This window comes from Gorilla gorilla, chromosome 14, assembly GCF_029281585.2.
Source record: "Gorilla gorilla gorilla isolate KB3781 chromosome 14, NHGRI_mGorGor1-v2.1_pri, whole genome shotgun sequence".
In the NCBI taxonomy this organism is placed as follows: Eukaryota; Metazoa; Chordata; class Mammalia; order Primates; family Hominidae; genus Gorilla; species Gorilla gorilla.
Genome location: NC_073238.2, coordinates 64,155,210 through 64,173,153, shown reverse-complemented (window position 1 = coordinate 64,173,153; position 17,944 = coordinate 64,155,210). Strand labels below are relative to the sequence as shown.

Sequence of the window (17,944 nt, the reverse complement as noted above, 5' to 3'; positions counted from 1 at the left end):
AAGCAGGCTGCCCGAGCCAGCCCCGGCAACCGGCTCGAGTCCCCTTCCACGCAGTGGAGTCTTTGTTCTTTACCTCTTTGCAATAAATCTTGCTGCTGCTCAGTCTTTGGGTCCGCATTGCCTTTGTGAGCTGTAACACTGCGAAGGTCTGCACCTTCACTCCTGAGGCCAGCGAGACCACGAATCCACCAGAAGGAACAAACTTCTGACACACCATCTTTAAGAACTGACACTCACCGCGAGGGTCCACAGCTTCATTCTTGAAGTCATTGAGACCAAGAACCCACCAATTCCAGACACAATATTTGTATTTTGTATTTTTAGTAGAGAAGGAGTTTCACTGTTGGCCAGGCTGATCTTGAACTCCTGACCTCAGGTGATCTGCTTGCCTCAGCCTCCCAAAGTGCTGGGATTACAGGCGTGAGCCATCACGTCCAGCCCTTACAATCTTTAAAACCATAATAGCAGGTCTCATTCTGAAGCTGGGGCCTCTGCCTCCCTTTGTTTGTTTTTGCATGGCGTCTTTATTGATGAGAATCAGCTGTGGATGGTGCAGCCTAAAGTGGTGGGCCTGTGTTTGCTGATTTATATTTGTGAGTTCTGTTAGGGTAAGAGCCAGCCAGTCTCAGAATCACAGAATGTTCAGAGATGTCACCTGGAACTCTGATATTGGCAGGCTCACCCCCTTTTCACCATGTGCTTTTTCTGACTTTCATCTGAATGACCTTCCTGGGGTGGGATGCAGCAGGATTGGGGTGGGCTGCAGTGGGAGTGGACAAGTGTGATGATACAGGGAAGGGATACCAGCTCTTAGCGTTGTTTCAGGGAAGAATCAGGGAGTTACTACTGGTGTATTACCTACTTCATGAAGAAAAGCCAAGTGTTTGTTGGTCTATTTGGCTTCCTTTTTACATAAAACACAAGGGCAGTGTCCTCATGTAGAACCACTGCCCCTTCCCGGAAAAGGATGACCTGCTATTTAGACAGTGCCAGTGCACACTGACCCACCAGACCTGCCCATGTCTGCAGTGGTCCTATTTTTTAAATCACATGAGAGCATTTTTTTAATATACTGAATGTTTCAACAAAGGACTTTTGCAAGTCACACCTCTGGACCCATGTCGTCTCTGCTATCACTAAAAAAAAAACTAAGAAGGACTAAGGAATTAGGTGGCCCGGCTAATACCACATGATTCAGGGATAGCTGTGAAAAGTCTGGAGAATCAGCCTGGGATTATCTATAAAGTCTCACTGTATGTGTATTTGGTGTTTATTGCATGTAATCAACCTTGCCCCGCCCTTAAGGAGCTTTAATAGTAGGGAAAGTAGAGAGGGAAACAAATCATTGTCATGCAGTCTGGTGAATGATAAGGCTCTGTCCAGGCCTAGAGGTGGCACCGAGGAAGGAAGGATTCACCAGGGTTTCTTTCTTATTTATTTATTTATTTTTTATTTATTTATTTTTTTTGAGACGTAGTCTTGCTCTGTCGCCCAGGCTGGAGTGCAGTGGTGTGATCTGGGCTCACTGGAAGCTCTGCCTCCCGGGTTCACACCATTCTCCTGCCTCAGCCTCCCCAGCAGCTGGGACTACAGGTGCCCGCCACCACGCCCGGCTAATTTTTTTGTATTTTTAGTAGAGACAGGGTTTCACCGTGTTAACCAGGATGGTCTCGATCTCCTGACCTTGTGGTCCGTCCGCCTCAGCCTCCTGAAGTGCTGGGATTACAGGCGTGAGCCACCGCGCCCGGCCTCACTAGGGTTTTAAAGACCGAAGAGGAGGTTACCAGGCAGCAGGGGAGGGGGGACTCAAGATTCACTGCAGACCCCTTGCCCTCATGATGAGTGGGCAGATCTTGTTCTCAGATTCTTATGAAAATGGCCCCTGCTCTGCTTTACCAAATGCTTTGAGAATTATTGGTTCATCTTGCCCATGGGGCAGTCTAGCCCAGTGGTTTCAAATTCCAAGTGATGATATCTCCATTTTAAAACTTACATTCTTAACAATTAAAAAAAACCTCAAAGGTAGGCAAAGGATTTGAATAGAAATTCCTCCAAAGAGCTCAATATGTACATGAAAATATGTTCAGCATCACTAGTCAGTCATTAGGGGAAATGCAAATCAAAACCACAGTGAGATACTCCTTCACACCCATTAGGATGAGTACTATTAAAAAAAAAACAATAACAACAAAGGAAAATAACAAGCGTTGGCCAAGAATGTGGAGAAGTTTGAACTGTGGTGCACTGTTGGTGGGAATGCAAAATGGTGCCAGCGCTGCAGAAAGCAGTGTGGGAGCTCCTCAGAAAGCTAAACATTTACCTTAAGATCCAGCAATTCCACTTCTACATATACACCCAAAGGAATTGAAACCAGGCACTCCAACAGATCCTTGCAAACCAGGGTTCATAGCAGCAGACTTATGAGCCACAATAACCCCAAAATGGAAACAACATAAATGTCCACCAGCAAATGAATAAACAAAATGCAGTGCCTGCATACAGTGGAGTATTATTCAGCCTTAAAAAGAAATGAAATTCTGACACATGCTACAACATGGATGAACCTAGAAGACACTATGCTATGTGAAATAACCCAGACATGAAAGGACAAATACAGTCATCACTGCATAAGGACATTTCAGTCAATAAGGGACTGAATATACCATGGTTGTCCCATAAGATTATGATGGAGCTGAAAAATTCCTATTGTCTGGAGACATCATAGCTGTCATAATGTTGTAGTGCAGTGCATTACCTTTTCTGTGTTTAGATGCACAAATACCATTGTGTTATAATTTCCTACAGTATTCAGTACAGTAATGCTGTACAGGTTTGTAACCCAGGAGCAAAAGGCTATCCATATAGCCTACGTGTGAGGTAAGTGTTACACAACCTAGGTTTGTGTGAATATACTCTATGATGTCCACACAATGACAAAACTGTCTAATGATGCATTTCTCAGAGCATATCACCATTGTGAGGCTTAGCATGACTGTTTGGTCTCATTTCACTTACACGAGGTACCTAAAATAGATTCATAGATGCACAAAATACAGTGCTGGGTGTTGGGCTGAGAGAGGGAAGAAATGGAGAATTAGTGTTTAGTGGGCACATTGTTTTAGTTTTAGAAGATGAAGAGTTCTGGAAATGGATGGTGGTGATGGTTGCACACATTGTTAATGTACACAGTACCCCTGAGCACTACTGTTTGTGCCACAGGGCTGAGCAGGGCAAAAGCTGGACCCACGGGCCTCACACCATCCTCTGGGCTCCATCCCTGTCCTCCTACCTCTCAGCCTGCCCACCCAGGCCCAGCTCTAGGCCTGCCTCCCTCTGAAATTTTTCCTCACTGTCTCAGCTACAGCTCCCTCATCTTCCTCCATCCTTTATTGAACTGGAAGTCATTGTTATCCAACTAGACAATAAGCTCTCTGAGGCCAGAGCCTGGCCTATTCTAAAATTTTTTTTTTAAGTCCTGACAGTTGCCAAAAAAAAAAAAAAAAAAAGCCCATTCACTTAGTCGTGGTACTCTTTCTCCCATGTCTTTCTCTGTTTCTTTAATTAACTTTTTATTTTGAGGTAATTGTAGATTCACATACAGTTGTAAGAGATAATACAGAGGTCCCTTGTTTACTTTTCCCAGGTTTCCACGATGCTAACATTTTGGTGGGTTTTTAAAAAATTATTTTCAGCCGGGTGCAGTGGCTCACACTTATAATCCCAGCACTTTGGGAGGCCAAGGCAGGTGGATCACCTGAGGTCAGGAGTTCGAGACCAGCCTGGCCAACATGGTGAAACCCCATCTCTACTAAAAATACCAAAAATTAGCCAGGCATGGTGGCGGGCACCTGTAACCCCAGCTACTTGGGAGGCTGAGGCAGGAGAATTGCTTGAACCCAGGAGGCGGAGGTTGAATGAGCCAAGATCGCACCACTGCACTCCTGCCTGGGGAGCAAGACTCTGTCTAAAAAAAGAAAAAAAAAGTTATTTTCTATTTTGATAATTTTGGTATCAAAAATTTTGTAAAACTATAGTATAATATAACCATCATATGGACATTGATACAGTCCACTGATCTTTTTCAGACTCTCAGTTTCTTTGTGTGGGGGGTGTGTGTGTGTGTGTTAAGTTCCATATAATTGTATCAACTGGGTAGATTCACATATCAACCACAACAGTCCAGGTACTGAATAGTTCCAGCACTAACAAGGATCCCTAGTGTTTTCCTTTTATAACTACACATCCCCCCACCCCACACCTCCATCCCTTAACCCCTGGCAACCACTAACAATGTCCTCCATTTCTAAAATCTATCATTTCAGAAAAATGTTATATAAATGTAACCACAGGGTCGGCCATGGTGGCTCAAGCCTGTAATCCCAGCACTTGGGGAGGCTGAGGCGGGTGGATCGCTTGAGGTCAGGAGTTCGAGACCAGCCTGGCCAACATGGTGAAACCCCATCTCTACTAAAAATACAAAAATTAGGTTGGCGTGGTGGTGCATTCCTGTAATCCCAGCTACTTGGGAGGCTAAGGCAAAAGAATCCCTTAACATGGGAGGTGGAGGTTGCAGTGAGCCAAGATCGAGCCACTGCACTCCTGCCTGGGCAACAGAGCGAAACTGTGTCTCAAAAAATAAATACAGAAATAAAAATAAATGTAACCATTATGTAATCTTTTGGGATTGGCTTTTTGAAGGACATCAGTTTTTAGTTACCACAAATAAAGCTGCTATGAACATTCGTGTAGTTGTTTTTGTATAAACATAAGTTTTTATTTTTCTGGGAGAAATACCCAACTGTGGAATTGCTGGGTCGTATGGTCATTGCATATTTAGTTTTAGAAGAAACTGCCAAACTCTGGTTTTTTTTAGTGGCTGTATCGCTTCTATCCCTTCAGAAATCTGTGTTTGTTTCAGTTTTTCCACATCCTCACCAGTATTCGATGTTGCCACTATTTTGTTTATGTTGCCACTATTTTTTATTTTAGCCTTTCTTTTCCTTTCCTTTCCTTTTCTTTCTTTTTGAGACACAGTTTCACTCTGTCGCCAAGGTTGGAGTGCAGTGGCACAATCACGGCTCACTGCAACCTCTGCCTCCCGGTTCAAGCAAGTCTCCTGCCTCAGCCTCCTAAGTAGCTGGGACTACAGGCACACACCACCACACCCGGCTAATTGTTTTGTATTATTAGTAGAGGTGGGGTTTCACCATGTTGGCCAGGCTGGTCTCAAACTCCTGACCTCGTGATTCGCCCGCCTAGGCCTCCCAAAGTGCTGGGATTACAGGTGTGAACCACCACACCCAACCTTATTTTAGCCATTCTGATAGTTTATACAGTCATACCTCACTGTGGCTTGAAGGTGTGTTTCCTTGGTGGCTAATGAGGTTGAACATCTTTCCATGTGCTTATTTGCCATCTTTATGTACTTGCCGGTGAGATGTCTATTCATTTCTTTTGCCCATTTTCTAACCAGATTATTATTATTATTATTGTTATTATTTTTAACTGTCTTGTTTTCTATTATCCCTTTTATTTCTTACTCTTTTAGGAAACGCTTATTAGCATGTACTATGTGTTAGCCATTTGGAATACAGAGATAAAAGACAAAGAATTGGCCCTCAGAGAACTGGCAGTTTTGGGAAGAGACAAGTGAGCAAGTTTCTGTGTAGGAGGGCACTGACCTCCCAGCAGGAGAATAGTAAAATCTTGCTTCCTGGAGGAGGTGACACCTGATCAGCATTTGAAGGCATGAATACTCGTTACACTTGATATGTATTATACTATCTTTACATTTAGGACATTAATACAGTAAGAGATAGGGCAGTCTAAAAGCCTCTTCAGGGCATCCTTCTTTATAAGTAATTTGTTGTATGAACTTAATTCAAGGTTAGCAAACACGGAACACAAATGTCATGTTTCTTGGGGATTCTAAGGTAGAGATGACAGTATTCCAGATCCCAATGATGTGTGATCCAATGGCAGCTGGGGGTCCATAGCGAGCAGATAGCTGCTGGTTACAGAAACAAACTTAGTCACATGGGAGATTTAGGAGAGTGAGATATTAAATCTTACTAGGAAGTCAAAGAAGGTTTCTTGAAGAAGGGGGTTAGGGCTGGAATTTGAAAAATGAGTAGAGCTTCAACAAGTAGATGTAAAAGGAAACGGATTTGTTATAGACTCATAGGTTCCTGCATGTTACTGATTTCCAGTTCCCCATCTTGCTCTTACCCAGAGTTGCTTCTGTGGAAAGGTCTGCAACCTGGTGTCAGACTCCACATCTTACTAATGGGTCCAGTGAAAGAGGTCACCAGTGGACGTTGCATTTAGTTTTAGGATGAGATTTACAATCTATAGGAAGGAAGTCCTTCATCTTACAGATAGATGGCCTGAGGCCTAGAGAGGGTCAAATCCAGTCCAGCCCCATTGCCCCACTGGCCAGCCCAGTGGATGTGCTTTGTGTAGAAAGTTCTCAGGCCAAAGCAAGGAAGTGGTATGGATTTCACCCTATGGCTCGCTAAAAATAAAAAATTGGCTGGTAAAAATAAAGTGTTGCAAAGTAAGTGGACTGGGGAGTACTTATTTGTTAAAAACACAGCTATTTGTCTCATATGATTTTTTTAATGTCCTTTAAGGGATATGATTTTTGGAGCCTGGCACAGTGACTCACACCTGTAATCCCAGCACTTTGGGAGGCCGAGGTGGGGAAATCACTTGAGGCCAGGAGTTTGAGACCAGCCTGGCCCACATGGTGAAATCCCATCTCTACTAAAAATAACAAAAATTAGCTGAGTGTGGTGTCACACGTCTGTGGTCCCAGCGACTTGAGAGGCTGAGGCACTGGAATCGCTTGAACCCGGGAGGTGTAGGTTGCAGTGAGCTGAGGTTGCACCACCGCACTCCAGCCTATCTTCAGCTTCAGAGTGAGACTGTCTCAGAAAAAGAAAACAAAGGATATTTCATTTGCAGCATTATCCTTAAATGACACAGGAGTCAGGATACGGGATCCCTAAGGAAAGAAATTGTGGCCCATTACAGTGAACGCTGTTTCCATAATCACAACATTGTAAATGCTGTTAATTGGCTTTTCAGCTTTTAGAATCCAGTTACAGATAAAACGGAAAACAAATATGTTTAGAGAACAAGAAAGGACATGTAATCAGTTTCAACAATGCACAAGCAAACTGGACAGAAATTGAGAGTTGGGAACAGGGTGCAGGGAGCCTGGTAGAGGCTGTCATACTCTTTCATGGTTTAGAAGCCCAGAGACTGCACAACATTGATGAGTGAGTGAGCTGAGGTTTTCAGTTTTTTTACTTAAGTTACAAATTTGGGTAAGTAATAGAATAATATATCAGAAACTCGAAGGACTGGAAACGGGAGAGGAAGGAGTATCAATGAAACAATAGCTTTTCCTGCTAGTAGTCGAAGGAAATAGCAGTGTAAAGTATATTATGAAATCACCGCGGGAACTGCAAAGAGATGTGATTGAGAGTGGTGACCTCTGGGGAGGCAGGACCCAGTTTTAATGTCATACAAATGATTGTTTAAAAGGAATGAGAAAAAAGTTTTATTGACCAGCAGCAAAATTTGTTCAAAGGAGCAACATGACAATTACATATCCCAGTGGCTTCTAGCTGTTTAGTTTTAGAAATCTTAGGCAAAGAAGCACTTCAGTGATGGGAAAATACTAACTGTAATTGCAGATATTTTATTACCTGAATGCTAAATGTAGCCTGTAACTGTTTTAAATCTTCCTAAACTTGCCCTTATATAGGAGAAGGGGGGAGGATTGCTCAATGCTGGTATAAACTTGATTGCCTTTCTCTTTAAGATCTTAGATTTTTTTGAGTTAAAAAAAAGTGAACTTCTGTGGGGTTCTCCGCAAAGACTTAAGATCCCCGGAATAATCTAGAGCTTACTCTATTTAATACAGTAGTTAAACTCTTACGCAAAAATTTCACTTTTTCCACACTTTTTCCACATCTCTGCTTTTACAGTGCCAATCATTGAAAAACAACATTAATTGTACATTAGGGTGAGACATACCCATTTCCAAGGTCCAGGTAACCAGGCCCCAAGATTGTATCCCACAAGGTTGTGTGGATGTTTCCAGGCTCTGGCCAGGATGTGAGCCATGGAGAAGGGTGGGGGATGGAGCCAGGCAACGCCATGTGTCTACGATGCCATCCTGTGGTTGTGATGCTGTATTAGAGCATGTCTTCATTTTCTCCTCTCTAGGAAGGCCCTTTTGTCTACTTGTCTTTAGTAGGAAACGTTGCAAATTCCGATGGCTTGATTGCTTCTTTATGTAAGTAATTAAAAACGTTTGCGTTTGAAATGTTGGAGGAGGTTTATTGCAAGTGTGACTGTCAAACGCCTCTATTATATACTGTATGATTTCATTTATATGAAATGTCCAGAATAGGTGAGTCTGTAGAGATACTGTAGATTACTGGTTGCCTGGGAATGAGGGTAGGGATAGGGGTGTTGGGGGGAAATGAGGAGTGACTGCTAATGGGCACGGATTTCTTTTTGGGGTAATGAAATGTTCTACAATTAGATTGTGGTGATTCAAACCTGTGATTCTACTAAAACCAATTATTTAAATAGGTAGATTGTGTGGCATGTGAATTACATCTTAATAAAGCTATTATGTTAAACAATATTTGAGCCTGGGCAACATAGCAAGACCCTATCTTTAAAAAAAGTTTTTTAAATGAGCCAGGTGTGGTGGTGCACACCTGTAGTCCCAGCTACTCAGGAGGCTGAGGTGGGAGAATCTTTTGAGCCCAGGAGTTCAAGGCTGCATTTAGTCACAGTTGCACCACTGCACTCTAGCCCGGGCGACAGAGCAAGAGCCCATCTCTAAAAAACAATACATAAAATAAAAAATGTTGGTAGTGAGTGGCCGGGCGTGGTGGCTCACGCCTGTAATCCCAGCACTTTGGGAGGCTGAGGCAGGTAGATCACGAGGTCAGGAGATGGAGACTATCCTGGCTAACACGGTGAAACCCTGTCTGTGCTAAAAATATAAAAAATTAGCTGGGCATGGTGGCGGGCCCCTGTAGTCCCAGGTACTTGGGAGGCTGAGGCAAGAGAATGGCGTGAACCCAGGAGGTGGAGCTTGCAGTGAGCCGAGATCACGCCACTGCACTCCAGTCAGGGTGACAGAGCAAGACTCCCTCTCAAAACAAACAAAAAAAAATGTTGGTAGTGAGTGCAGATGGAAGAGCTTGTGGCGTTTAAACTGGGTGGTTTTCCCATACTTTTAATATCAACTTTCTTTTTATTGTACATATATATTTGTGGTCTTGTAGATCCTTTCCAAAAGTCTTCATGCTCATTGTCGGTCAATATTCAATTAGCATCGATATTCTACCATGTACTGTGTCAATACCAACAGGTATTTTTTTTTTACCACTTTATAAAACTGCCTTTCTCAGGATAACTGCTTTCAGGTTTTGCTTCTGAAACTTTGCATCATTTATCTCATTTCTTTTTTTTCTATTTTTTTTGAGGCGAGTCTCACTCTGTCCCGCAGGCTGGAGCACAGTGGCACCATCTCGGCTCACTGCAAGCTCCGCCTCCCAGGTTCACGCCATTCTCCTGCCTCAGCCTCCCGAGTAGCTGGGACTACAGGCGCCCGCCACCACGCCTAGCTAATTTTTTTGTATTTTTAGTAGAGACGGGGTTTCACCATGTTAGCCAGGATGGTCTCGATCTCCTGACCTCGTGATCTGCCCGCCTCGGCCTCCCAAAGTGCTGGGGTTATAGGCGTGAGCCACCGCGCCTGGCCCATATATCTCATTTCTTTTGTGACTCTAAAATCATCTTCAGCTAGGATCTGTGTGGGGGACTCCTGTTTACCACTAGTGTTAGGAAACATCTAGAGAATTGAGTAGGCTCATTAGTACTTCCCAAAGGAAAAGGTGTCATCTTTGATGCCTCAAGTCCTAGCCAAGGAGTTTGAGCCCCCTTGACCAGAGTTGAGCCACTTCAGATCCAGGGCTCAGCTGAATGCAGCTATGCACTTTTGATTGGCTGCATTAAACTCTGCCTGGGGATTGCTGGTGAAGCCCAGAGGCTGACGGACCCCAGCCTGAGTCATGGCTCCTCCTTGCTGAGTGTCCTCTTCTCCCCTTTGCCAGATGCCGTGCTGACACCTCCTCCCCTGGCTGCCCTGCCTGGCATGAGAGAAAGCAAACAGCCCAGATTTGGCTCAATCCCATGAAATGCAAATGTCTAACACAGGCTTTCTCTATCATCTTCACGTTTACATTATGCACCTTAAAGAAGTGAAAACTAGCTGGGTGCAGTGGCACGAGCCTGGAGCCCCAGCTACTTGGGAGGCTGAGGCAGGAGGATTATTTGAGCCCAGGAGTTTGAATTTAGCCAGGGCAACACAGTAAGACCGTATTTCTAAGAACCAAAACGCAGTAAAAACTCATTTAATGAAGGTGTCCTTTATTTTCATGAAAGTAAAAATCCAGTAGATAATGTAAAGCAAGTAGTACTTCCCAGACTCCAAAGTGCCCCAGATCACCTGGGAATCTTACTCAAATGCAGATTCTGATACCGTGTGTCTAGGGCAGGACCTTCTGATGATGACCTGTGTTCTGACCTTGGCTTCGCTGGGATGCAGGGCCAGCCATAAACCTCATGAATACTCAGCGTCTCCTGGTCTCCACTGTCTGGTTGAGGACACAACAATGGCTCTGGTTGAGGAAATCTACCCCGACCCTTAGTTTTCATCTTTTCCTTGTAAACCTCACCTAAGCCCAGTTATCAGTCACAGAATCAATGGAAATGATCACATCGTCAGGCTTTTTAATGCTCCTGTTTGCCTTTTTATTGTTTCAGTGTTTAATAAGCAAAGAGATGGTTAAAGTTTAGCAGTAGTGGAGATGCCAGAGGGACTGCCAGAGGGAGATGCCACAGGGAGATGCGCTGGGACTGGTGGATTCCAGGGCCCCTTACTATCCGTCCCCTACCTTCCTCTCACGCATTAACCTTCCCCCACCATCAGCTCTGCTAAACTGTCTGTAGATTCAGACACGCTACATCTCAGCTCCAGGCCTTTGCACATGCTCCTCCCTGAAACACCCTTATTTTCCACTCAGATTTGGAGTCATCTCTTGTGGTATAAGGCCTGAAATTAGGATTCAGTATTATGTCTGCCTTTTTTTTTTTTTTTTTTTTTAAACAGAGTCTCGCTCTGTCTCCCAGGCTGGAGTGCAGTGGCGCAACGTCGGTTCACTGCAACCTCTGCCTCCCAGTTCAAGTGATTCTCTTGCCTCAGCCTCCCAAGTAGCTGGAACTACAGGTGTGCACCACCACGCCCGGCTAATTTTTGTATTTTTAATAGAGACAGGGTTTCACCATGTTAGCCAAGCTGGTCTCAAACTCCTGACCTCAATTGATCCACCCGCCTCGGCCTCAAAATGCTGGGATTACAGGTGTGAGCCACCCTGCCTGGCCAGGATTCAGTATTATGTCTGCTTTGATACCTGGTAAGATCCAGGGAGGCCTCAGATGGCCAAACTGCAAGTCTCCCTCCCTACTCTGCTTCCACATATAAGGTTCCCTAACCAGATAGCTCTCCCTATCAAGGGGAGCAGGCACAGATTTGGAGGGGACAAATGCTTGTCCCCTCAGTAGCAGGCTTCAGTTCCCACCAGTCTGCCCGTGGAATTATCCAGACAAGCCAATCACATCCTCTGTCGGGAACCAGGGCTCATCCCACCCCCTCCTCTTGTTACTGCAAAGCCTGCCTGCGTGGCCCCTGCCCGAACACTGTTCCCAGGTGCAACTCCTATGTGGCCCTGCATGGCGAGATGTCCTCCTTTCCCGGGCCACAAGTGTATGCAACTAATAAACCTCCTCCATCTCATCTGCCCAGTGTCGGGTGTTGTGTGTTCAGCCATCACCATAGCCCTCAGGCAGAAGTCCATCCCTCACCAACAGGGAAGAGAGGCAGTGATCAAAACACCTCCTCCAGGAAGTCTTCCCTGAAGTTCGTAGTCTGGCTTCAGTGCCACTTCTTCCCTGCCCTCGTATTCGCTAACCGCCACTTACTGCCTGGTTTTCAGCCTCACTAGAATGTGGGCCACTAAGGGCCAACATGGTCCTACTTGCAGCTGCATTATCAGGGCCTACCATAACACCTTCCAAATGCTAAAAAAAAAAAAGACTTGTTGAAGGCTGGACACGGTGGCCCACGCCTGTAATCCCAGCATTTTGGGAAGCCAAAACAGATGGATCACTTGAGGTTAAGTTTGAGACCAGCCTGGCCAACATTGTGAAACCCTGTCTCTACCAAAAATAAAAAAATTAGGCCAGGTGCAGTGACTCAAGCCTGTAATCCCAGCACTTTGGGAGGCCAAGGCAGGTGGATCACCTGAGGTCAGGAGTTCAAGACCAGCCTGACCAACCTGGTGAAACCCCATCTCTATTAAAAATACAAAATTAGCCGGGCATGGTGGTGAGTGCCTATAATCCTAGCTACTTGGGAGGCTGAGGCAGGAGAATTGCTTGAACACGGGAGGCGGAGGTTGCAGCGAGCCAAGATCTGGCCATTGCACTCCAGCCTGGGTGACAAAGTGAGACTCCATCTCAGTCAATCAATCAGTATTAGCTGGGTGTGGTGGTGGGTGCCTGTAGTCCCAGCTATTTGGGAGGCTGAGGCTGGAGAATCACTTGAACCTGGGAAGCAGAGGTTGCAGTGAGCCGAGATCATGCCATTGCACTCCAGGCTGGGTAACAGTGAGACTCCTCAAAAAAAAAAAAAAAAAGACTTGGTCAATATCTCTTTTTGTTCCTAAAGAACTGACATTTTACTTAGGTGATATTTTATTAGATTTTAGGTGCACTAACTGGTACATTTCACCTATTGTATGTATACTTAAATTTAGAGGAGAAACGTTTCAATATGACATTGTTTTCCAGTTAGTTATTGAAGGGCACAGGAGACTGCAGACAGTCAGCTAAGGACAGGCTGATGACTCTCAGCCTCTCACAGAACATTCCCTCAGCACATGCCTTGTGTGTTATCCCATTAAATAGCTAATCCTCTTATTGTCCTTTCTCTTAGGACGCCTTTTGTTAGAAACCTTTGTCCCAGGCCCTGAGGGATCCTTCCTCTGGTCTTTATGAGACAAGAGCTGTGCGCTGCTCAGTAGCAGATCGCAGGCTCCTCTGTGGACTTCACACCTTTTCTGAATAATGCGAGGCAGTATTAAAGGGGGAGACGAGGTGTGATCACTTCCATTTTTTCACTGTAATCATTTGAGATCTTAGGACCAGCATGTATTACTTTTACAAATTAAGAAAGTAATTAAATAATTTTTAATGGCCTCCATAATACCTGGCCATCATTCCAGCCCTGAAAAGACTTTCTGAGTCATGGTGTTCCCGAGAAGAAACCACTCTGATAATGGGTCTGGATGGATCTCTGAGAGCACACTGGCTCCCCAAGCAGCACAGCTGAGACTGTGTGAGGGCCATTGTGAGTTCCCTGTCCCTGTGGGCGGAGATGCCCCTCTGCCCACTCCAATTCATTCTGCAGTCTGGGCTCTCTCCTCCCCTCCCTGCCCACTGTCCCTTCAGCACCTAGTTTATTTTCTGTTATTAATAAACGTGTTGTTGTATTGAGACAGAGTCTAGCTCTTGTTGCCCAGGCTGGAGTGCAGTGGTGCGATCTTGGTTCACTGCAACCTCCGCCTCCTGGGTTCAAGCGATTCTCTTGCCTCAGCCTCCCAAGTAGCTGAGATTACAGGCATGCGCCACCACGCCCAGCTACTTTTTGTATTTTTAGTAGAGACACGGTTTCGCCATGTTGGCTGAGCTGGTCCCAAACTCCTGACTTCAAGTGATCCACCCACCTTGGCCTCCCAAAGTGCTGGGATTACAGGCGTGAGCCACCGTGCCTGGGCAAGAAACAAGTTTTTGTTTGTTTGTTTGTTTGTTTGTTTTTGAGACGGAGTCTCGCTCTGTCGCCCAGGCTGGAGTGCAGTGGCGCAATCTTGGCTCACTGCAAGCTCTGCCTCCTGGGTTCATGCCATTCTCCTGCCTCAGCTGGGACTGCAGGTGCCCGCCACCATGCCTGGCTAATTTTTTGTATTTTTAGTAGAGACAGGGTTTCACCATGTTGGCCAGGATGGTCTCGATCTCCTGACCTCGTGATCTGCCCGCCTTGGCCTCCCAAAGTGTTGGGATTACAGGCGTGAGCCACCGTGCCTGGCCATAAACATGTTTTTTATAAACATGTCCTTCATAACAAATTTCCCACATCTCCATTATACTTACAGAATTTATATGGAAATTTTGAAGTAAGGAATTACAATGTATTTACCAAGATCATGACTGGAGATTGTCTTTGCAAAATCTGACCATGTTGAATTCTTTTAAAATTCTGCTACTTATGTTGAAGAGGGTGGGGCTGAGGAGGGCGTGTGTGTGAAAGCATGCTGGAAACTGAATGATTGGACACCTGTAAACCTGCTGCTGTTCTCAGTGCTTGTGTCAGGTGGTAAACCCATTTTGGTCCCAGGGCTTCTCCTGCCTTCCACTAAGGCATCGTGAAGAATGCAGAGAGAGTGGTGATTACTCATTTTATCTCCACCTTAAAGGAAAGAAAGGTCATTTCCATGAACTGTCATAAAAATTGTTGCCATTTGAGTAACAACATGGATTTTGTCTTTAGGGAAAGAATATGGCAAAGCTGATGCAAGATGGGTTTATTTTGATCCAACCATTGTGTCTGTGGAAATTCTGACCGTCGCCCTGGATGGGTCTCTGGCATTGTTCCTCATTTATGCTATAGTCAAAGAAAAATATTACCGGTAGGTGCCCTTCTTCTGTCCTGCTGGAAGGAGGGGAGACATTACATGTCCCAACACTTAGGTGACCTTTGGAGTAGGTTGTGACCACATATATTTGTTAGATAAAAGGTGGAAGAATGGAGGTTGGGTGCAGTGGCTCACACTTGTAATCCCAGCACTTTGGGAGGCTGAGGCGGGAGGATCACCTGATCCCAGGAGTTTGAGACCAGCCTAGGCAATACAGTGAGACCGTGTCTCTACAAGGAATAAAAAATTTAAAAATTAGGCGTGGTGGCACACGCCTGTAGTCCCAGATACTTAAGAGGCAGAGGTGGGAGGATCACTTGAGCTTAGGAGGTCAAGGCTGCAGTAAGCCATGATCACGCCACTGCACTCCAACCTGGGTGACATAGTAAGACCCTGTCTCCAAAAAAAAAAGCAGAAGAGAAATGAAAATTATTTTATGTGAGATAAGGGTGATGGTGCTACTAGGATCATTTCAGACTTTTCAGAATCAAAAATATGAGAAATATTATTTTAATAACAACCTAGACTCTGTAGAGGCAAGAATGGTGCTAACGCTCTTGGATGATTTGCCACCAATACTTTGGAGAATAAAACCATAATACGTCCATCCTTTTCCCCCCAAATCACTCAAGAAAACTCCTGACCCACTTGACAAAAAGTAAATTATCTTATATAATTTGGAGTCAGACTTGCAAGATAAATAGGAAATCTTCTCAGAAGCAGATTGTGAAGGATATGGGGCAGGCGGAGTGCAGAGAGACCGGGTGCAGTGGCTCATGCCTATAATCCCAGCACTTTGGGAGGCCAAGGCAGGTGAATTACGAGATCAGAAGTTCGGGACCAGCCTGGCCAACATGGTGAAACCCCGTCTCTACTGAAAATACAAAAATTAGCTAGCCAGGCATGGTGGCGGGTGCCTGTAAGTCCCAGCTATCGGGAGGCTGAGGCAGGAGAATTGCTTGAACCTGGGAGGTGGAGGTTGCAGTGAGCCACGTTCGTGCCACCGCACTCCAGCCTGGGTGACAGAGCGAGACTCTGTCTCAAAAAAAAAAAAGATGAAAAAATTATCCATCCTATCAGACTCTGAGAGACTATAAACTCTCCTCCCTTCCTTCCTTTTCTTTCCTTAGGGACAGAGTGGCCTGGGGTGAATAGATTGCTATCCTGAGATGAATCCCTAAAACAATTTCAAGTAGGCACAGCTGCATTCCATTTTCTACCATCTTGTAATGAAGAAGTCTTATTTAAAGCTTCCTTCCCCACCCAATTTTAGAGAGATAGTTGGCAATAAAAATTAAATTTTTCCTTGGTACCTTGACATATTTTTCACTCCATGACGCTGGTTGCAAACTTACTACCTGTGCCCATGTGTTTATTATTTTAAACATTTGTGATATTTGCATTATTGAGCCTTTTACTTGCCCATTGCTTGGCCCTTTATCCTCATATCTCATTTAGTCTGCACTACACTGTTTGAGGAAGGGGTTATTACTCACTCTCCCCTTTTATAATGGCTCATGGTGAGATTCAGAGTCAGGCCTTTCTGTGTTAAGTCAGGTGTGATCTCACCAAATTTCCCTAAGAATGGGTCAGGATCCCTGAGGGTCCTTACTTAACTCTGAGAATAATCTAGAAAGGGCAGTGTTGCTCCTCTAAGGAAAGAATGAGCCTTCATTAATTAGATTGACTTGCCCCCATCAAAATAGCACCACCCAACATCTGAGGCCCAACTTAGGGAGGTTTTCATAGCGAAGACTGTTGATGCCGCCATTACAGAAAAGATGTCATGACTCTGATGCCAAACTGTGCCAAGCTGGTGGTTCATCCCGGGCTTCTTTCTCTCCAACAGGCATTTCCTGCAGATCACCTTGTGCGTGTGCGAGCTGTATGGCTGCTGGATGACCTTCCTCCCAGAGTGGCTCACCAGAAGCCCCAACCTCAACACCAGCAACTGGCTGTACTGTTGGCTTTACCTGTTTTTTTTTAACGGTGTGTGGGTTCTGATCCCAGGACTGCTACTGTGGCAGTCATGGGTAGAACTCAAGAAAATGCATCAGAAAGAAACCAGTTCAGTGAAAAAGTTTCAGTGAACTTTCAAAACCATAAACACCATTATCTAACTTCATGAGCCAGAATAAATCAAATCTTTTTGTTTGGCCAAAATGTAATACATTCCCGTCTACACTTTGTTTTTGTATTGTTGCTCCTGAACAACCTGTTTCAAATTGGTTTTAAGGCGACCAGTTTTCGTTGTGTTGTTGTTCAATTAAATGGTGATATAGGGAAAAGAGAACAAATTTGAATTTGTAATAATAAAATGTTTAATTATACATTTTATGGCTGGCATTAATTGTTCCACATTAGTAAAACCAATTATCTTAGAATACTGCAGTGTTATATTAATTTTTTATTCCAAAGGAAATGTTCTTGCCTCATCTTTTAATCTTCTCACCAGTCTTTTTTGGTTACCAATGTGAAACCAGAAATGAATTGAAAGCTTCTGTTTTTATATTTATACTATTTAAAGTTTGTGAACCCAAATAGGAGCTGGTGAGTGAGCTGACTCCTCCTGAGTAAATGGGTAAACACTGGGGCCCCATGCAGAGAGATGATTGATTTATATCTGTCCTTTTTCAAGGAGGAAGATTGGAGATGCCTTGCAGAAATACATAATACATTATGATGAAAAGTAAATCAGGAAATAGGAACACAGGGAGAGTGAGAGAGAAATAAGATGAGCATGAAATAAATATGCAAAATGCATGCCCTAACCTTCTGCAGAATTGAGAGAAGGAAAGCACCAATTTGGCACTTACCGTCAGCACCAAGAGGGACTTGTGATTACATTGCATTTCAGAAAACACTCGTCTGGGAGATGAATTAGCAGTTCTGTGGTGGCTGGGGAGCAGGTACTTACATTAACTTGTTCAGCGCTTGCCTTTCTTACTAGACTCTTGAGCTCACAGATCTGATCTCTGCCTTGCCCAGCACATAGACGAGGCCCTTGGTATGTTGTGGCGGATGCTGTAGCTCTGATAGCTCAGTCTGTGTTCCACTCTCCTTCTAGGTTGGCTTCCAACCCTGCAGAGGCTGCAGGC

At 44.6% G+C, this 17,944-nt stretch overlaps 1 protein-coding gene across 1 annotated transcript in view; it reads left to right on the top strand.

Moving 5' to 3' along the window:
- Window positions 1–17,176, top strand: part of EBPL (EBP like) — a 30,670-nt gene extending 13,494 nt beyond the window's left edge. Inside the window, exons 2-4 of the mRNA XM_004065322.5 lie at window positions 8,239–8,308; window positions 14,702–14,840; window positions 16,696–17,176. Coding sequence (XP_004065370.2) covers window positions 8,239–8,308; window positions 14,702–14,840; window positions 16,696–16,936 — 450 coding nt within the window. The 3' untranslated portion in view covers window positions 16,937–17,176. The remainder of the gene's footprint in view (window positions 1–8,238; window positions 8,309–14,701; window positions 14,841–16,695) is intronic.
- The last annotated feature ends 768 nt before the right edge of the window (window positions 17,177–17,944 follow it).